We start from the raw sequence: 22,379 nt of genomic DNA, 5'->3' as shown, positions 1-22,379 counted from the left end.
TGTCTGATGGAGTGGATCCCTGAGGCATCAACTGGTTTTGTCTACCAGACTTTCCTGTTGTCGGGCCACACAATGGCTTGGGTATTAGTGTGGCTGCTTTCACCACTTCAAAGGTAATCAGTTCATGATTGGCTGTTACTGCATTTAATGGTCTTGGGGTTTCAAACTCCGGCCCGCCAAGCGATTTCATCTGGCCTGCCGGCTCCTCAGAATGTTGCAAAAAGTTCGATTGATTTAAAGGGGGCACCCCCATAGATATATATAAAGGCTAGATGTCTCGTCCGCGTTGCCAGCCAACGGAGTCGAACGTCCGCACATGGCGGCCATCTTGCCCCAGGCAGCTCGCTCACCCATAACATTGTGTTGGTAGTGGTATGTACTTTTTAAATAACCATAACTTGTTCAATTTTCAACCGATTTTTAAACGGGTTGGTTTGTTATAAACGTCAGAGATGTAGTTATGACACTGCATACTTATTAATTATTATGTTATTTTCTTAAAAATATCCCAAAAGCATCCCGAATTATAACCACGTTAATAACGTTTGTAAGAAACCAAACCATTTGTAAATCCGTTGAAAATTGAGCAAGTTATGGTTATTTAAAAAGTACATACCACTACCAACACAATGGTATGGGTGAGCGAGCTGCCTGGGGCAAGATGGCCGCCATGTGCGGACGTTCGACTCCGTTGGACGAGACATCTAGCCTTTATATATATCTATGGGCACCCCAACGTTTACCGCTGCCATTGGCAACGGGTTTTGTGCTTCATATTCAACATCTTTCATATCATTCCGCAAGTAGTCCAGTCATTTTACGCAATGGGAACGTAATTGAAGTCAGCGATTAATGGGCTGCTACAACACCTGAAACGTTCAAGTTCTATTTGCGTGAAGAACTGTTTTTTCTTAGCGGAAGTCACGAAATGGCAACAAAATCATTAAAAATTAATATTTAGGAGGAATGTCTTATATCATTTTGACAAGTAACCGAATAATAAACGGGGAAATGTATAGTCCGGTGGTCATTATCGGAAAATAAATATAGCCTTGTGTCAAAGACATCAAACATTTCAGTGTGTATTCTGTGGTTCTAGACGGGAGTAGGCTACTGACATATTTATTTCCGTGGTGTTAACAACCAGTTTGAAGAGACAGAGGAATCACTTTGTGTAAAAACATGCACAGCTAAGGATATATTTGAGCAACTGTGTGACGCAATTGAGCATGCTGGTTTGTCATGGAAGTCGCTCCGAGGAATATCAACAGACGGTGCACCATCATTGATCAGCATGTAAACTATTAATTAATAGTTATAGTTCATAATATGAAATGTGCATGTATGAAGGAAAAATATAGATGTAGTTGTCAATGAAGATATTATCCCACTATTACTGCTGTATGTCATGGGCTATCAATGAAACAAAGTCATCCAAAAATGCAACTATAACAAACACCTTTATCCAAAGAGCGTCTTGCATTGCCCAGGAATTGAAACTCAGGTCAGCTACTTGTTATTCAACAACACTAAACAATGTACCACTCATCAAAAGTGGTATCTACAGTATTGTGATAGGCAAGCCAACAGATCAAAACAATCTGGGCCCCCACTGACCAGACTGGACGTTCTTTGGCCCCCCGGTAATTTGAATTTGAGACCCCTGACTTAGGCCAACTCTAGTAGCCACACCCATACACAAGCCTAATATATAAATATCTGTCATGTTGGTTGCACTGCACAATACACAAAACACTTCACTAATCAATACACAAAACGCATCTCTAATCAATACAGAAAGACATTAGTGTTGCAATGTTTATTTTTAATTTACCTTTTGCTATTAAGTTGATATTAGGTAAGATGCTTAAGACCATTTAATGTCATTCCTAAAAGCAGTAACATTTGCTAGATAAGTTCTAATAAGATGTTTGAAGAGTGACATTCCCTTCTGCCTTAGCGCAATGGTAAGGCAGCGAGACAGCACGCCACTCAAGAAGAGAATTAGTGGTCTGAGTCTTTTGTGCCATAATCCTCTTACTTCAGCCCTTAGGCTTGTCTGCAAGCTACTGATACCACTTAGGCTTCAACAGGCTGGGATAGGACCGGAGTGGATGCTCATTCTGCCTGCTTTTCGGAGGTGCTGGTTGTAAAGTGGTAACTGGATACACCAACATTGTCTTTTGTCTTTCATAAGAAATTGGTAGGCCTTGAGGGTTTCATGTCAAATACATAGCAGTCGGTTATTGACTGTGCAGGCGTCTGCAGTTTTGTTGTCAGGATAGACTACATGTCTCCTCTCTAGCTTCAGTAGAGCTAGCAATAAGCAAAGTCTGTACTTTAAGTATGGGCCAGTAACTTTTGAATCATCTTGAATTAGTGTTCATTCATATTCTATTCTTATTGGATCTTATGGTTAACATGCCATTGCATTGAATTTACTGACATTTTGACTGATATGTAGCCCATCACCACAAATTTGTTTTACTGCAAACCCATCTTTGAAGAATTTTTTGATCATTTGTATCTCCTTCTTGACAGGACATTTTATTGAGAAGATACCAAGACACTTATATGCTCTTATTTTGAATCTGAACTTGCAACTCAACATTAGCCATCTGGTTTATATTTAGTATAGTATAATATGTTGCCCCTGAATTTTTATACATATCACTTTGTTATGGTGAATCATCCCAGGTGGATGACTGTCGGTTTGAACTTTCTCTGCCATCACGAGGCCCGATGAGACACCTGTGAACTTTTTGTATGTGTCTTTACAGTAAATCCTGCAGGCAGAACCTGTTTGGTGGTTTCATGGAGCTTTGTGTTGTGTTAGAGACAGTTGCTACTCTGTGGTTAGGCAAATCCTGCCAACTAGAGAAGGTGTGAGGATCCAGCTCACACTGAACCACGGAGGCCATACCAGGGGTCTGCTGCTGTCACCTTACAGACAGTCTGTCAAGGACAAGGGGGAATGAATGTGGAATACATTACCAGAAAGGATTCAGCCAGTGCTGGTCACTGCATAACAATTCTTCTGTAAGGTTTCTCGATGTTCCACTGGTGTAATTGAGCAGAGATGGATGAAAGATGGTAGATGGCCTATGCGCAGTGCTGTGGCCCCTGGAGATGACCTATGCACGGTGCTGTTGCCCCTGGAGATGACCTATGCACAGTGCTGTGGCCCCTGGAGATGACCTATGCACAGTGCTGTTGCCCCTGGAGATGACCTATGCACGGTGCTGTGACCCCTGGAGATGACCTATGCACGGTGCTGTGGCCCCTGGAGATGACCTATGCACAGTGCTGTGACCCCTGGAGATGACCTATGCACAGTGCTGTGACCCCTGGAGATGACCTATGACATCAGGCCATCAGGCCGCACAGATAGAATATAAGTACTTTTGTGTTATTTGGTCACTGGGTAAAATAGTTTATGACTCTTCAACTTCCTGGCCAAATTATTCCATTTCTGTCATGTTCAAAAAGATACATTGATGGTAAAATGATTGATGAATGAGTGTGTGAGTTTCATTTGCTATGAGTGCTATGATAAATGACTGGATATATGATGGCTGATAGGACACAACAAAGTAAACGGAATTGTGGCCCATCATAGTCCGAAGCCTGAAGACTAGATCTTTGCAAATGTTGGCTGGTCAACCAGTACATTGTTTTGTGTTTGGCATCCACTCCATTAAATAACTGACAACAAATATGATTTGATTTTCAGAAACTCAGCTCCTCCTACAGTGTCATGAACCCCTGTAGGTTAGATGTCCAAGAGCAACGGGGGTCTCAACTACCACCACCACCACCTGCTCCTCCTCACTGTAAACATTCAGCTTTTAAAAACAAGAAAAAAAGTTACAAAAAATGGGGGATATATTACTTATCAGGAACAGAACAGGAAAATTGTACTTACCAAGATTCTTCAAAATAGTGTGGCCAGAGTGGTGGTCAAACTAGTTTCAAGCACTAACTTGCTCAGAACCAGTAATAAAATCTCAGTAACAAGTTATAATACCTTATTAATTCTGTATTGTCTTTCCTGTTATTGTATATGTAAAGCACATTGAGTTGCACATGTGCATGAAATGCGCTATATAAATAAAGTTGCCTTGCCTTGCCTATTAAGATAATTAAGGACTGAAACGCTTGAAGAAAGTGAAATGCTGTAACATAAAAAGTGCCCGGTAAGAGGAAATATCTTGTCAGACAAAAAACAAGCATATATTGCCTTGATTTAAGATATTAGTATTTAAGATTTACATTTTTGCAGTGCTCCTCCTCCTCCCAATTATAATAATAATAATAACACTTGCATTTGTTTTTATCACAATAGTCAGGTCACACATATTCTGTAATTGTCAGGTTGAAAAGTTCAGCGTGTTTTGTCCGTGTACACTCATATATCACTCATCACCATCATCATGTCATCAGATGTGGTGTGACGTGACCATATCATTAAGTCTGTCTGATTCACCTGACTGATTCTAAGTGACCCTTAAAGGACTATATCCCTGTGGAGGGATATGTAAATGTTTGTTCTTGTTGTCAATAAGCCTTTAAAGCTATGTGAGTTTTTGTCCTAGAGTCATAAAAAGAACACCCCTATAAACCTTAAATATTGTACATATATGGCACTTGTGCATGAATCTTTTTAGTTAGAGGAAATATACAAAAACATCAAGGCATGTCAGAGTACCTAAAAATGTCTAACAGGCCTCAGTCCTTTAGGTTAATCAAATATGACTTTGATTTGACATGGGCGAAATTTTAAAAGATAAGATGATGTTTCGCTTAAACTTTACTCCCGATTTAGAGATGCAATGCTTCACAGACAGAAAGGGAAAAGACACAATAGGTTACTGTTTCAGCAAAATGAGGATCTTTTAGTCGTTTAATATTCAGCATATCATATAAATATGATCAGTGTGTGTTTTGCCTGTACGGTTGTCATTGTTCATTGAATGTTCCTGAGGTGGGCCTGTATTTGAACGAGTAAATGTAGTCAAAGCCCACTGCAGTTTGTTCTTTGCAAGGACAGTGACAGTGCAAACAGTGGCAGTGTCAAATGTGCTTGCTGTTTGATCATCGCTGTTTTCACACACACTGAGGGGGTGGATGGGTGGAGAAGAGACGTCGTTCTCTTCCAACAGTTTAATGAGATGGAAATGCCAGATACAATAACTCATGTCTGCACCTGTCAACCTCGTTCAACCACATTCAGACAAAGGAAGGTCTCGTGATTATGATGATGATGATGATGATAATGATCACGTGTGTTCATGTAGGAAGAAAACACACTGCCAAGATATATCCTATTATCCTACATTACATAAAATGGCCAAATACTATATCTATACCTGGCTCACCGCCATTTGGAATGAAGTGAAAGGATATATTGAGATCAACCTAATTGAATTATTTTTTGCATTCTCTAACAGCTTTCTGTCATAAAATGGCACCTTGATGTGTAACAAGTGAAATAAAAGAATGACAGGAAATAGATAGACTGAAAAACAAGATGAGAAAATATGTTATAGCAAGGACAATATTCAAAAGTATATTGTCATCTGTTATTGACAAACATGTCTCCTACGTGACAGGTGCACAGTATATGTTGCTGAGAAATAGTGATTCCTGATAGCAGATAGTTTCCTGATGGCATGCTCAGCCTCGTGCAGCCGGGGGGGGGGGGGGGGGGGCAGTGTGCATATGTGTGTGTGTGTGTGTGTGTGTATATGTGTGTAGCTACACATGTGTATTCTTTGGTGATGTTTAGCCAACGCGGAAATGTGAGACAAAAAGACGCAGGACGCATCTTGCCTTGCTTTATAAATCACAGACAGTAGAATGTGCCGTGGACAATGGACATGCAGTGTGTCGGCCAATTCAGGCGGACATTGTGAAAATATACATTGGAGCTCTCTATGTTTTGTGTGTGTGTGTGTGTGTGGGGGGGGGGGGGGGGTTACGTGTGTCTGAAAGAAACGTCTCTGTTGGGCTAGGGGTGTACTGCAGAATGAAAGACAAATGCTCCAAGACAATCCTCCAGCTCCTCAGTGTCTCTGACTTGTCCACAGCTGTTGTGTGATGCAGTCCCCCATTCCAAATCTTAGGCCTTTAAGTAAGCTATAGAGAGTCACAGCCTCTAAACACAGAAGCTTGCTGCTCTAACCTTTGTTTTTTCTTTGTCGTTTGATATTCTTTTGTGTTTCATTTATCAGCATGTCCTAATGTTTTGAACACAGTTATATTCTTCAGAAAGTTTTTCCTGATGGGAATTTCAGGCTTTAACTTGAATGGGGACATGAAACAAACAAGAAAAAACAGGATTATTTGAGTCTCCAAAATGAAACAAAAAGGTTTATGAGTGTTCATACATTCATGGTTCCAACATGGTGCTTTAACAGGATGTAAGCCAGAATCCCAACTCTTCAGAGAGCACCTCCCTTCCCAACTTGCACTTCTACTAGTACTTAACTTGCACTTACAGTAGTTACATTCCTGCACATTTTTCTATTGCTCGTAGCTTGATTGTTCTCTCCCTTGTATGTCGCTTTGGATAAAAGCGTCTGCTAAATGACTAAATGTAAATGTAAATGTAGAATAGGTGTTTAAGCCCACTGACATTAAGACATTAAATACGCTAATGTGCTCTGGTGGTGGTTTGACCATGTGACCATGGTATCCATTTCACCACTCTAGATCAATCAGACTTGTTTTTCATTACTAATAAAACTTCTGGTACTAGTCATGCTGAAGAATTTGACCTGCCCCTATGAATGAACCAGGTATCTGAGTCACACCACCAATGTGCTGGGGGTGCTGTACAGTATGTGCTGCTGCATTGTCAGAGCCTACATAAATCTGCGGGGGACATGTTGTGTGTTTCCTGTTTTCGCCATCATTTCCATCAGAGTGGAGAGATGCTATCTTAGGCTATCTCAAACAAACAAAAGGGAGCTGTTTCGAAGATCATGGCACCTGAGGAGTGCACAAATAAAGGCCTCTGAGTATCTCCCATTTGACGTTGGTGGACTTCTTCATTTTTTTGTGCACCTTTTACAGATGGCGCCAGGTAGAGTCTCTAGAGTCTCTGACATGTCAGGTGAAAAGGTCAAGCTGACAAAAGACTTAACAGCTACCAATTGTTTTAAGAGAAAACATTTGGGTGTATCAACATGCCTGATGATTTCTCCTTGTATGTATTAACCTCCGATTGTGATTTCTGTATCAGCATACCATGCATTCCATACATTCACATGCCAAACATTCATACTTCAAACTTCAAGACATTGTTTTAAAACCAACTACATTAGGACAGGACAGGCACCTTCCTATTCAATTCTGAGCGACAGAATATGGTCAGTATAGCTGGCTGTTGGTGTAAACGCTGTAACTCTATACTGGGCATAATTCCCCTATGCTGTTAGTATTTAAGAAGGCAGAGAAATTTACTTTAAACACTGTAATAAGGATTAGGAATCCTCTTAGATCAACTTAAACAACCTGCCCTCCAACTCCACACTGAAATGATCTGAACTGATCAAGGTGTCCAGTCCAAGATCAACATTCATCACACAATATATCAGGAGCACTGGAACCACCAAAGCACCAAAATGATCTGGCTACATTCCAGAAGGGTAGTCTTGTCTCCACATTGCTCAGCTGACAGGCCATCAGGGCAGCACCTGAGTATTGAAGAGAGTGTACTTCTGTTGCAGCGTAGGTATGGACACATTGTTCATCCTCATAGTCAGTAAATGAACACCCCTGCTATGCTTGTCACCCTTTTTCGCAAATCGCAGGTTCATCTGACGAGACGTGTATTTTGGATGTTGCACAAGTGATTGCTATCAGTACAGCACATTGGCCTTGTCAGTGGCAGCATGTGATGTGCAATTGTCTTTTCATGTGAAACAGAGCTTATCGCTCGATCAGTCGCATGTACTGTACTGATGCTGGTTATCAGGGTGTTCAGTAGGTGCTCCTCACTGTGACTACCACAGTCATGTGTCTTGCGTTCTTTTCTGATAGGCTATCTCTACTTCTCCCCTCTGTTTTCTTCCTGGTAGCTCCCCTCCAGCAGTCTGTCACAGAAGTGTTTCCAAAACGTAACTTTCCACTACTTCTTGTCACATGAACACAAGGGTGATTAGAGAGAACAGGTTCACCTGTTAAGTGGTTCGGCATTGCACAGCAGGAGATGCTTCAGGAGATTTGGGAGTACTGGGTTTAAAACTTGTTCTTCTCTAATGTGGTTTTGTTCAGTCTTTGTTTTCCTAAACGTATCCATCAAGTATTTATCTCCCATCCTCAGCGCCATTGTAATTTAATATTATAATATAATACAACATAACGATGTTTGGAAGATACCATGTTGAACAGCAATTTCGGCAAGTCGTTTGTTAGCCCTGAACTGAACAATTTAACTCACCATGCTAATTTGTCTCAGTAGCAAACAGGTGGTCTTTTGTCAGCCATGGTCAACATTGCTTTTTCTTCATCATTAATTTGTGAACAAGTAGCTCGGCTTGAACCAGCGTGATGCAACATTCATTACAAACACATTCCTATGTGTTTTGCTGTAGGAAGTCTGTTTCTTCCAAGAAAATATTCGAGAGCCCATAAACACACACACACACACCACACACACACACACACACACACACACACACACACACACACACACAAACACACACACACACACAGCTACAGCAAAACGTGAGTGTTAATAAATGCATGGTTCCAACATGGTGATTTTACAGGTGAAAGTCTCCAAATGAAACAACAAAGAGCTATCAGGGTTAATAAATGCACCGCTCCAACATGGTGCTTTTACAGGATGTTAGCCAGAATCAGTGTTTAAACCTGCTGAAGAGACCTTAAATACGCTAATGTGCTCAGTTGGTGGTTTGACCATGTGACGATGGTATTCATTTCACCACTGTAGATCAATCAGACTTGTTTTTCATTACTAATAAAACTTCTAGTACTAGTCATGCTGAAGAATTGTATCTGCCTCTATGAATGAACCAGGTATCTGAGTCACACCACCAAAATGCTGGTACATACATCTATATATAATAAGCTGTCTATATATATTCCTGACAGTACTTTTGACAGGTACTATATATATATATATATATATATATATATATATAGTACCTGTCAAAAGTTTGGACACACCTTCTCATTCAATGGTTTTTCTTTATTTACATTTTTTTCTACATTGCAGATTAATATTGAAGACATCCAAATTATGAAGGAACACATATGGAATACACCAGAATATGTTTTTATTAACAGGTGTGCCTTGTCAAGACTTAATTTGTGGAATTGTGTTTTGTGTTCAAAATGTGTTTGAGACCATCAGTTGTGTTGTGCAGAGGCAGGGTTGGTGCACAGTTCTATACAGTGAATAGGCCTATTCGACTACAGTTCTAATCCATATTATGGCAAGAACCACTCAACTAAGTAAAGAGAAACGACATTCCATCATTACTTTAAGACAAGAAGGTCAGTCAATCCGGAAGATTTAAAGAACTTTGAATGTATCCTCAAGTGCTGTCGCGGAAACCATCAAACGCTTTGATGAAACTGGCTCTCATGAGGACCACCCCAGGACAGGAAGACCAAGAGTTGATGATACGTTTATTAGAGTTACCAGCCTCAGAAACCTCAAATGAATAGCACCTCAGATTAGAGCCCACATAAATTGCACTAAGGGGGTTCAGGCTCTGGGCTCTGTAAAGCGCCTAGAGACAATTGTATTGTTATGGCGCTATATAAATAAAATTGAATTGAATTGAAAATTGAATTAAATGCTTTGCAGAGTTCAAGTAGCAGACACATCTCAACATCAACTGTTCAGTGGAGACTGCGTGAATCAGGCCTGGTCGAAATGCTGCAAAGAAGCCACTACTGAGGAAGAAAAACAAGAAGAAGAGACTTGCTTGGGCCAAGAAACACAAGGAATGGACATTTAAACCAGTGGAAATCTGTACTTTGGTCTGATGAGTACAAATTTGAGATTTTTGGTTCCAGCCGGCGTGTCTTTGTAAGACGCAGAAAAGGTGAGCTGAAAGTTTCTACATGTGTGGTTCCCACCGTGAAGCATGGAGGAGGAGGTGTGATTGTGCTTTGCTGGTGACTGTTGCTGATTTATTCAAAATTCAAGGCATACCTAACCAGCATGGCTACCTCAGCATTCTGCAGCGACATGCCATCCCATCTGGTTTGCGCTTAGTGGGACCAGCATTTATAATTAAACAGGACAATAACCTCAAACACACCTTCAGGCTATGTAAGGGCTAATTGACCAAGAAAGAAAGTGATGGAGTGCTGCGTCAGATGACCTGACCTCCACAATCACCCGACCTAAACCCAATTGAGATGGTCTAGGATTAGTTGGACCGCAGAGTGAAGGCAAAGCAGCCAACAAGTGCTCAGCACCTATGGGAACTCCTTCAAGACTGTTGGAAAACCATTCCAGGTGACTACCTCATGAAGCTGATTGAAAGAATGCCAAGAGTGTGCAAAAGCTGTCATCAAAGCAAAAGGTGGCTACTTTGAAGAATCTAAAATATAAAACATATTCTGGTTTGTTGAGCATTTTTGTTTTTGTTTACCACATAATGTATGTACCAGCATTTTGGTGGTGTGACTCAGATAACTGGTTCATTCATAGAGGCAGGTACAATTCTTCAGCATGACTAGTACTAGAAGTTTTATTAGTAATGAAAAACAAGTCTGATTGATCTACAGTGGTGAAATGAATACCATCGTCACATGGTCAAACCACCAACTGAGCACATTAGCGTATTTGTCTCTTCAGCAGGTTTAAACACTGATTCTGGCAAACATCCTGTAAAAGCACCATGTTGGAACGGTGCATTTATTAACCCTGATAGCTCTTTGTTGTATTTATATACAGAGAGAGAGAGAGGTATGTGGTGATTTCAACCTCATAAAAGGCCCCTTTCTATAGTTTTCCTTTCAAATTCATGTTTTATTGTACAAAAGTGAAAACAACACTTCGGCATTTGGGTATCCATGATAGTGTGTGAGAAACTGTCAACCTTTCTACCCAGGTAGGAAATGAGAGGGCACCGAATTCTCCCCAGCTTTCTAATTTGGCTTTTTCACTTTTAAGAAAGGTCTCCTTTTCCTGCCAACATTTGTTTTAATTATTATTTTCTGATTTCCCATTTTTATAAAAATGCTGTCAATGTGCTGCTGTTATGCAGAAGCCTAATGGTGTCTTGACATAAGCACTAAAGATACTGATCAACCTTGACTTCCTGGAGTCTCTTTGGAGCTTGAACTTTCTGCCTATGAGATGTTTGGAGATAATTCCAGATTTACTGCATTCCCACAAGAATACACAGAAAAAAATGATCGTGTCAGTCAGTCTACATACAGGTGTTTACAAACTGGGACACCCCTATGAACTCTTAGCTGGCTACAACACGTGCTTGCCAGCGGTGACATCTCTCAACCTCTGACTCAATAGAGTGGCCTCACTTTTGCATGTTCCACAATTTCTGTGTTTTTACATTCTTTTTCACATGTTGTTGTTGTTCGCCTTCTCACTCCATAGTGGAGCATAGTCCATTGATAGCGAGTTTCCACCGGATTTGGTATCCTCTTGTTCTCGATGTTTCAGTAATCTAGTAAATCCACTGGGTATCGTCTGGGTCGTATTTATTTATTTCCACCTCAAAGATCAAATATATAATCTGTAGAATTTCCCAAACTTGTGCATACAACTAGGATGTTTACATTATTTCACACCATTGTCTCTTATTAGCTGATCTTTTACTTTTTCTTGAAAGTGCAGGTTGTTCACATTCACATTCATCATACAGACATATACATTCAAAGACCACAGGACACTCTTAAGACATACACGCCACACGCCATAGGTAAATTCCCTTCCTATGTCCTTTCTCCAGAAAAACAGAACTCATGTAGGGTGTGGAAATAGAGCAGACCCTTGTGCCTGTGTGTGTGAGTGTAATGAGATCTCTGTGTGGCACCTAGGCCTCAGGGGACATGTGCGTGCGTTAACTCAGCCCTGAACCTCAACAGGACACAGCTTCACAGAAAATAGACAGGAGGGTACAAGAAATTAAAAACAGAAAAATGAAATTGCTGGCGTGGCAGTGTTGACGTGGCACTAAAATCACTTTGTGGCTTAATAATGTTTCATAAGAAAACGTCTGGTGTTACGTTATCCATGCCTCTTCTCCATCTTGATCTTAACAGGGAGTCATAAGACCTGCTGAACTGCATCTCGCACAGAGACACCCTCCAACCATGTGATCTATGGCACGACAGTAATGTGGCTTTTCAGCTATATCCTACCAACACACCTTAGAGGTACACAGGCTAAGTCACATGGGATATCTCAAGTGCCCCTCTAGCAGATTCTACAGATGGCTTGATTTGATTTTTGTGTCCTGTTGACACTTGTGACCTCTCCATTCAGAGGGGTCATTGTCGGAATAGCTGGAAGCTTTTGAAACACGTGGACCAGGGAAGGAGTGAACATGGTGTTGCACATCACATTTGGAGACACATGATAGATAAATTCTGTGTGCTGTACTGACTAAAAGGTATAGTCTGTGATTCTGGTGAAAGGTTGTTGATAATTGAGCTCAAAACCTAAAAAAATAAAATGACACCCCTCCCTTCCGTGCTTGTGAAGCAACATATTGATTGCCTGGATTTGTTTATGGCTCCAAAACTCCAATGGGTCCAAGCAACTTTTCCCCCTTTTCCACCAAAAGCAGTTTGTCTGGGGCGAATTGTAGGTTCGAATTTGAGTGACACACAGAACGGACAGCTAGAGGGCCGTAAGGAACAATTTGCTGAATTAGATTAAAACCGCAGACTTTGCCTTTAAAGTTAGATCTGACGTGGTTTGTTAAAAATACATTTCTCTCAGAATTAATGTACTTCAATTAAAGGTTGGATTTTTCTCAGTGTGAGACTACGTTATCTCCCCAAAAGGTGAATTTCTTACAACCCTTTTCCCTCATCTTTACCGAGGGTGCCAATGATGGAGGGGAGTGTATATCCATGTATGAAAGTATAGAGGTATGAAAAACAAAGTATCAAAAACATTCAAATGTATTGTGCTTCCATGACACCAGTCACCTAATTTCAGCTGTACCGAAATGGATGAGCACTTTCACATGTTTACATGCGGTCAGTGAAACTACTTAATGGCTTTAGATAACACATGGATTATCCGGCCTTTAGCATTGTAAAAGGCGTGAATCCCTGATTGTCAAGGCGATAGATTTCGACTGTCAGCATTACTTCACTCTAAATTGGCACAACCAACTGGCTGTATCCAAGCTTGATCGAAGCTGGGCTCACAACTGATTCTTAAGTCGCAACAAACAAACTGAACTCAGGGGTATCACTTCTTCTGAGAAAAACAATGACTTTGTTATGCAACAACGTGAGTGTGTAAGTATTTGAACACTCCCTCGAGTCATCTTTTGACTGATAATATCTGGTATGTTCTTTTCATAGTGCCATGTGAGATCGGGCCTCAGTGCTGCAAGTGTATCAACATTCCTCCACTTACATCTGATATAAATGTTCAGTCTCTTAATCTAAAGTGGGCGGTAGAGGTTTAATAGCATGTTAATATAGCACTAATATGACTGATAATCAATCAATTAGCAAAAGTTCATGTTTTGAAAGAGAAACATGTACATGATTCAAGTTTAAATAAATACAAAATAAAAAACTGTCCTGGTATGTGTAGGTCATGAGACAGCTGACTCAGACTACATGAAGTCTCATTTGTGTAACCTGTTTTTATATCTATTGTGTTTTTACAAAGATTAACAACAATGATCATACAGAATAATACACTATTCCATTACAATCCAACTTCACACATGCATGCACAGACAACTTGTATTTTTATTCAACATGAAAAAAGACATGATATTCCTTATCCACAGCTGTGGATTTATACAAATTTTGTTGCATGGTGTCAACATATATGGACATTTAATTTTAGCACAATTTTGAATGATAAAAACAATCTTTTAAAAATCTGATAACGTTCATAATTCAAACGTGAAAAGTGGGAAACCATGTATCCCCATATATCTCAATTTTACTTATTTTGCATACAACTTTTGTTTTTTAAACTATGTGGTATCAATTTCATCACTTTTCATGTGCCCCATCGGAAGAGCCCCCAGATAATCAAAACAAATGTATAAACATGAATGTTTATAGTGAAAGTTAGAAATGGGAGGGTATGTATGGGTATGTATGATGTAAATGTAGTATGTAGTAAATATAGGATATGTAGTATGATGTAAATATCCTATGCCGTAGGTCATTTAGGAGGATAGTGTTTAAATGGAGACAGATGCGCTAGGTCAAGGTAGGCACCTGTTTTGATGTAAATGGTAAATGGACTGCATATATATCGCTTTTCTATTCATAGAGCACTCAAAGCGCTTTACAGATGAATGCCTCAGACATCTATCTATTCACACACCTATGGCGGAGGCTGTACATCGGGAGTGGTTGGGGGTTCGGTGTCTTGCTCAAAGCACTTCCACACTTGGTGAGGATGAGCAACATTCCAATAGCTGAACGACTCATCTACCTCCTGAACCACTGTCGCCCCCGCGATGCAACGATATGACTCAAATAAACACAATTAAATCTCATTTTGTGAGCTAGAAACATACAAATGCAAAGACTTACTGTTATATCTTTCTAAAAAGGAAAATGGTGCATCATATTTCCATAACTACTGTACTGTTGCTATACTGTTGGGCTGTTATAGATGGTTAGTCTCAAAATACGTCCCGGTTCTCTCCCCAGATCACTAAAACCCAAACCAGTTTGCATTTTTTTTTTCTTACCCACCCCATGTTCCTTTTGCTCCCTCCCTTTCCTTCACTCTCTCCCAGAGGGCAGGGCACGGGGAGGGGCAGAGAAGGGGCAGTTTGTCTTGACACGCCTCCACCTCAAGCCATAAAGCATAGAGCATCACGTCCAGGTGTGCAGTGTGCTCCCAGGTGACTCTCAGGTGACTCTCAGGCATCTATCAGAGCCATCCGCACCCCTGGAGAAGAACCTTCTCCAGCCTCACTGTCCTCCCAGCTATAGACCGAGGCCACGATGGGGAACGTTGCCCAGGGCTTTCGGGACTACTTCTGCCGGCCGAAGAACACCAACATTCGGATTAGTCTGCCGGCTGTCTGCTTTGTTTGGCAGACTGCCATGATCATCCTGTTTGGAGTCTTCATCCGCTACGACGAGGAGTCAGACACTCACTGGGTAGAGCACAGGAGAGAGGCAAATATAACCAGTGATCTGGAGAACGACTTCTACTTCAGATATCCAAGTAAGTTTCAACCACTGTTATATTATTTTTGTAGTGTAGTTAGTATAGTATCTATTAATAGAGTGATAAATAAATTCAGGTTTTTTAGCCTCCATGCAAGGACGCCCACTTCCTCCCGTGCACGAGGTTGCCAGTTCGAGTCCGATGCGGGACTGTTTGTCTACACAGATATAATGACACGCGGCCTAAATATTCTTTTGTGCAGTGAAAATGTAGTAACGTCCTCGATAGGGTAATCATTTATACAAGTGAACATAAACACAGAGTCCTTCTTCCTATTCCTATGCCTATCACTTAAAGCCTACTTAAAGAGTAGGCCTACTGTTATGCATTAATGTACCCAGATATCACTTAAAGCCTACTTAAAGAGTAGGCCTACTGTTATGCATTAATGGACGCAGATATTGTGACACAATGTCTTTAGCACACATGAGGGAATGGTGTTTTGCAATCATATTAAGTGAAATAATCCGATAATATTGCACGTTTGATCTCAGCTTTGCAGTCATTTGACATCCTGTTCTTGTGATGAGTGTCAAGCTGAAGGTGCATGACACTTGGGTACATAACAATAAACCTCCAATAGTCCAGTCTGCTCTGTCACAATGGTTATATATCTCAACAGATTTTACAACAGATATCACTTTTTCCTCACCATCCAGAATCAACACAGTTTATGCTCTTAATATTTATTATGGTGCGCATTCCTTCGACTGCTGCAGCAGATGTAGGTGCAAGATCACCAATGAAATGAGTGTAAACAGCTATACTTTAATGATTGTTTTATCTGTGTCCCTCCCTCCTCCGCCTCGTCCTCTCCCCCCAGGCTTTCAGGATGTGCACGTGATGATCTTTGTGGGCTTCGGTTTCCTCATGACGTTTCTAAAGCGCTACAGCTTCGGTGCCGTTGGCTTCAACTTCCTTGTCGCCGCCTTCGGGATCCAATGGGCTTTGCTCATGCAGGGGTGGTTCCACTCGCTTGACCCAGAGACAGGAAAGATCTACATTGGTGTCGAAAGGTAAGAGACGGCACAGCACCCCTTAAGCCCTTGCAACCACATTTTCTTTTTAAAGCACAAACAAAACGGTCAAGCCAAGATGCCTTTATGTCATCGATGGCTTGTAGGAAAAGGAGAGTGAATCACAACTATTACCATTTTATTATCACTGCCCCACTACTTCTGGGACTTTATTTTGCAAGATTCGTTGTGATCATAATCACGTAGTGTCTATCACTCCACACTAACTACACTATCATGTAGTGCAGATCATATCATATGGGTGTGTCTGTGAAAGGATGCGGCCGGTTGTTTTGGGGTCTGACTTGCACTTTTGACAGAGTCTTTGCACTTTGGCAGAGTGATCTGTCTCAAAGGATTGCATAACTCCAGCTGCCATAAGTCATAATATGTGACCTGTCAAACTATTTGTTGCTGAACTCCAAGAGCCAAGAACTTTCACATGATGATCTGGCTCAACTGGTTTTTTTGGACATGCATGACAGAGTGTGACTCTATCTCTTCTCTCCCGCATGTGAACTCAGATGCATTTTCGGTGTCTTTTTCCCCCCTCTGTCCAGCTTGATCAATGCAGATTTCTGTGTGGCCGGCTGCCTAATTGCGTATGGGGCCGTCCTGGGGAAAGTCAGCCCAGTCCAGCTGCTGGTCCTCACGTTGTTTGGGGTCACCCTCTTTGCTGTGGAGGAGTACATCATCCTGGATCTCATTCACGTAAGTTTACTGGGAAACTAGGGAGGGTTTACAGGGAAACTAGGCTTAAAAGTTTGAACAGTGCGTCACGGAATAGTCAAACAATGTTACCACACCCCTAACGTGACAGTTTAAAGGATTTCCGGATACATTAAAATATCGCAATAGCACATCACCTCAACAGGGCAACACTCCACACAGATGTCAAGCAGTCTCTGTTGTAATCTCTAGTGTCCTTTGAAATGTGAAACTTTACACACAAGTGCTTTCTTCAGCTGATCATTAACTACAGCAACAACAAATAACACCATTCTCTGCACAGGCCAGGGATGCCGGCGGCTCCATGGTCATTCACACGTTCGGAGGCTACTACGGTCTGGCAATCTCTTGGGTCCTCTATCGACCAAACCTCCACCAGAGCAAACGCCTGAATGGTTCCGTCTACCACTCTGATGTCTTCGCCATGATTGGTGAGTGGCCATGAGGATCCCTAGGAGACCCTGTGAATGACCCTGTGACATCACTGTACCAGCAGTACTATGGCCACTATGACCTCACAAAACTGTGTGTTTCTCTCCTCTCAGGCACCCTCTTCCTCTGGATGTTCTGGCCCAGTTTCAACTCCGCCATCACCGACCACGGAGATGGACAGCACAGGGCAGCCATCAACACCTACCTGGCGCTGGCCTCCACTGTGCTCACCACGTACGCCATCTCCAGCCTCTCTGCCAAGCGAGGAAAGCTTGACATGGTAAACTCACCCACCCCTCCTCTGTCCCATCCACATTTACATGTGTTCATTTAATGGATGCTTTTATCCAAAATGACTTACAGTACAGATCTACATGTTTTACCCACTGCTGTGTCCAATACAAGCTACAGCCTCAATTTACTGTATGCGTGCGTTCCCCGTGAGGTAGTACATGTCTCCCAATGCTAGAGACACAGGTGGTCTCCCGGGGTAACTGTAAACCAAAAGGGAGACATAGTTTCCGTGGCCATTGGCAATTACTTATGACTTACGATGTCGCTCTATCTCTCAGGTGCACATCCAGAATGCTACCCTGGCTGGGGGAGTTGCCATGGGAACAGCTGCGGAGTTCATGATCCAGCCCTATGGCTCACTGATTGTTGGTTTCTGCTGTGGAATCCTCTCCACGCTAGGCTACCTGGTTTTGTCGGTGAGTACTGTCAGCCCCCTCTCACCATTTGCACACTCGTACAAGTCATGAATCAGACAAGTCATGTCTGGAACATGGAAACCCCTTAAATAATTAGCCACAGAATGTTAGCATGGGACATGGACAGCAGACAACAGCTGATACTTCCTTCCTTCCACTGCAGAGGAGCAAAACACAGCCCAAGCAAGTCTGGGTGATTTTCAGTTTGACGTGGAGTTTCAGGGGATGAGGTTCAGACGCATGCTATAGCTAATGTTGTTGCTGAACCACACAAATGTATGGGAGATGCCTCAGGCAGGGAAAATGAAGTAAAAAACAAACGCGTCTCGCCGAGAGCTAGCACAGGATCTCAGCCTGAATGTTTGAGGTTGGGTTTCCTTCTTTGCCTTTGCCAAGAAGAACTCAAACACAACTAAAGTCATTGATAACAGACTGATAACACTTCCTTAGCACAATGTATATTAGTACATTTATACAACTGTAAATATATGTTTAATACACAAATACAGATGATAATAATTGAATTGGGTGTAGTATTTCTTTGGGTTCAACATTCTTTTGTATGACTGTTGTAGCCTTTCATGGAGAGGGTCCTGAAGATTCAGGACACGTGTGGAGTACACAACCTGCACGCCATGCCTGGAGTCATCGGGGGGGTGGTGGGCGCCATCACTGCCGCTGCAGCCACAGTGGACGTCTATGGCAAAGAGGGGTAAGTCTCAAAACACACTGACTAACCAGGAGTGCGTTGGCCTGGAGCCCCACAGTGCCACGACCAATGTTAGTTACTGCTGCTGTTGCACAACCACACTTCTGGGTAATCCGTGCGAGCAGAATGCAACAGTTAGCCTTAGCACACAAGACATGGCGTAAATGTCAACCACATTCTTAAAATAGTCTTTCAAAACTCTTACTGCAACAGAAACATTCCAGTAGAGAAAGACACTTACAGACACAATAAACTAGAACATTATATTGAAGATTCTGACTTCCCATAGTCTAATTCTTTATTTCTTTCCCTCTTCCTTTCTCTCCCCTCATTCTCTCTCTCTCTCTCTCTCTCTTTGCCTCATTCACCTAGATTGATTAACACATTTGACTTTGAGGGTGACTTCGTGAACAGAACAGTTGGGAGTCAGGGTGGCCACCAGGCGGCAGGCTTGTGCGTCTCCATCGTCTTCGGAATAGGCGGTGGTGCCCTAGTAGGTGAGTGGAGACCAACGATGAGAAACCAGAATAACCAGAAGCAAATTTGAGCAAGAAACTTAAAACAACTGACTGTGCAAGTCTTTGAGGTCAAATGCTTGAAAAAGTCACTGTTGTCAAACCAGTATAAAATCAGGGGTAGGAATATATAAGTGTTTAGCACACTTTTAGAAAAAAACATTGTTGTTTCAACGTAAGGACTGGTAATCTCTTTTGCTATTGCTATTGGAAGTGAGCAAGTGTTCAAAGGAAGTGAACAAACCAGATGTGATTTATTTGGCTGTCGTCAGTTGCAGTGTCCTATTGTGTCATAAGCCACAGACATGTTCTGTATGACATCCTGTCTACTGGGCTGTTAGGAGTTTTGGCAAGGCTATTAATTGAGTAATACTTACTTGGAAAGTTTTCGTTTAAGCATGAGTAATTAACCTACAATCCTGAAGGAACAATTCGCAGAGTTAATCTACAGATGCAATTTAACCAAGGAAGTCTTTTTCAACTCAGTCTCTTATCCTCATCCACAGGTACAATCCTGAGGTTCCCTATCTGGGGAGATCCTGAAGACGATAACTGCTACGATGACGAAGTTTACTGGGAGGTAAGATCTTGACCCGATTTTCAGTGCTGCCCTTCCCATTTGACCGCCAGATGGCAGTATTATACAAGAATAAAAAATCATGAGACCCTGTCTTGGGCCGACATTATGATATATGATCGAGGAATTAATAGGCCTTTATAAACAAAACTCCTCTAAATTTTATGTTTTTACAGCTTCCCGAGGATGAAGAAAGCATTCCTCCTATTCTGGAGTACAACAACCACATGGTGACCAAAAACCCTGACATGTAAGTCCACAATGAAGTACTATTACCTCAGCCTACCATCAATTATATTTCAAAGAAAGACACCATGGTTAGTCTGATTGCCCCAATAGTAAATATCAGACAGCACATAGCCTACCTATGATAAAACGTGTACAATACCAATGTAATGAACGATATTCCGTTGCAGGGCGTAACAAAAACCTTAAAAACGTAATGCCTTAAACACGCCGCAGGGTGGCACCCTCCACCGTACATAACTATCTAGAAAATGCTCTGCTGCAGACGACACTGGAACCTCAGTTGGCCTAACTTATTATTTCAAATCGCCTACATGTTTTTGAATACCCCATGTCAACAGAAAAATTGGTACACTCCAATGTGTGTTGCTGTGCTCAAAACTTGAATAGCTTTTTTTTTTTACAAATAAATTATAGTTTTTACTAACACCCTTTACACACATACAACTATTAATTTTGTTTATATTTATTGTTGTATTTCAGGTCTGAGTCCAACTTCTCCGTGGAGCAAAGTTAGTAAACTACTGTCCATGATCCTACAGCGGGCCAAAACCCCACAGATAATAGTTTATCTCCAAAGGAAGAAAAGCACAACAGCGGACAAGGACTCCAGTCTCCTTGACTTATCTCAGTAATAATTTGTATGGACGTTTCTGTTAACTAAATGAGTGATTATGATACAATTTGAACCAGTGATATGCTTTAGTTGTGGAGGGTGAAATGCAAACATCTGCGCTCGTTCTGAGTTGCACTTCGGTACCTACCTCATAGTGGCTTTGATCACATGCTAGGTAGCCTGGAAACTGGGAACAGCAGTTGACAAAACTTGTTGATTTGACTTGTTGACGTACTTTAACTATGCTAATTGCCATAGGCCAGTATTTACTTTTCAGCTGGTTTAAGGACAATGTCCATTTTAAAATATTCTCTAGGCCTAGCTTACAATACGAATTGTGTATGTCTTATCGAAATGATTTATTCTTTAAATGACTTTTAAAGTCTTTTAACCAACTCTCAGAGCTTGTAACCATACTTTAACTACTCTTGATTCTGCTTTTTTCCTGAGACGATGGTGAAAAGCCTGGCATTGGCTGATGTTTAATGAAGGTTTTTTTTTTTGTGCACAGCGAACCCTGTAGGCTGCTAGCCTATATCTATCTCATTCAGTATTTAATGGCTGCCTGTCAAAACTATCTCGGAAATTTGACTTCCTCTGACTCCTAGATCACCAGTCGTGTGATTTAGAGACACGATTTTCTACCAGCTTTTAATGCTGTGCTCAAGCTTCGAATGGATTCTTTCTATGTATTTAGCCCTTTATTATTAGTTTAATAGAACTTAAAAATATTCAAATGCATTTTTATTTTCATATCTGTGAATGTAGCCTTCTTTGTAGGCTTTTGTATATTGTTGTTTTGTGAAAATAATGTACGTGTATTTAAGGAATATGAATGGAAACGTGTTACTAGATGTTCGTGATGAAATATATTCATTAAAGATGTGAATTAAAGCCTTCTGAAATTACTTCATGAAAAATCCCACGTCAATAGAAAACAGTTTGAATGAAGAAATCGACAGTTGGCCCATGTAAGCTACCGATTTTCGCAAATATCTATATCAGAACTTAAATAGGCTACTGGGTGTTAAATAAAAAAACATGTGTAGGCTACTAGGAGGCTAAATGGCAACTGATATCGATGGCGAATTTTTTTTGTAGTTGGGACCAGCAAAAGCATAACACAGATTTCTATGTAATCATCTGGGCGAATCGAAGATAGGTTGTGTAGATGCAGAGGGCACATATGTAGACCTAAAGCTAGCATAACAAAATATAAACAGAAGTGAATAGTGCTGAATAAACAAATTTAAAATAGCAAACTCATTATCGAATCCATTATAAATGGCCATGTATGGCCCCTTGGGACACGCACTGCACACACACAGAGGGTCCGACATGCGGGGGTCAAAGGTCTCACAAATTAAAGCTCGCTGACAGACCAAAGCAACCTGCTGCACTTCTAAAACCCAAAGGCGCT

At 41.3% G+C, this 22,379-nt stretch overlaps 1 protein-coding gene across 1 annotated transcript; it reads left to right on the top strand.

Annotated features, from left to right (window-relative positions):
- Positions 1 to 15,060: 15,060 nt before the first annotated feature.
- Positions 15,061 to 21,853, top strand: rhcga (Rh family, C glycoprotein a). Its single transcript, XM_012836557.3, has 11 exons — positions 15,061 to 15,406; positions 16,233 to 16,425; positions 16,986 to 17,136; positions 17,438 to 17,585; positions 17,700 to 17,866; positions 18,159 to 18,296; positions 18,872 to 19,008; positions 19,378 to 19,502; positions 20,027 to 20,100; positions 20,274 to 20,347; positions 20,827 to 21,853. Exons 1-11 carry the CDS (start codon positions 15,181 to 15,183, stop codon positions 20,858 to 20,860), a joined length of 1,467 nt encoding a protein of 488 aa, XP_012692011.1. The 5' UTR covers positions 15,061 to 15,180; the 3' UTR covers positions 20,861 to 21,853.
- The last annotated feature ends 526 nt before the right edge of the window (positions 21,854 to 22,379 follow it).

This window comes from Clupea harengus, chromosome 6 (assembly GCF_900700415.2).
Source record: "Clupea harengus chromosome 6, Ch_v2.0.2, whole genome shotgun sequence".
Lineage (NCBI taxonomy): Eukaryota > Metazoa > Chordata > Actinopteri > Clupeiformes > Clupeidae > Clupea > Clupea harengus.
Note: the sequence above shows the minus strand (reverse complement) of the source record. Positions and strands in the feature narration are given on the sequence as shown.

Excerpts from the sequence above, each read along its gene's own strand:
- rhcga (XM_012836557.3), top strand. The coding sequence starts at position 15,181 with ATGGGGAACGTTGCCCAGGGCTTTCGGGACTACTTCTGCCGGCCGAAG. Across the intron at positions 17,586-17,699 it reads TGATGTCTTCGCCATGATTG|GCACCCTCTTCCTCTGGATG; the intron begins GTGAGTGGCCAT and ends CTCTCCTCTCAG. Across the intron at positions 20,348-20,826 it reads GTGACCAAAAACCCTGACAT|GTCTGAGTCCAACTTCTCCG; the intron begins GTAAGTCCACAA and ends GTTGTATTTCAG.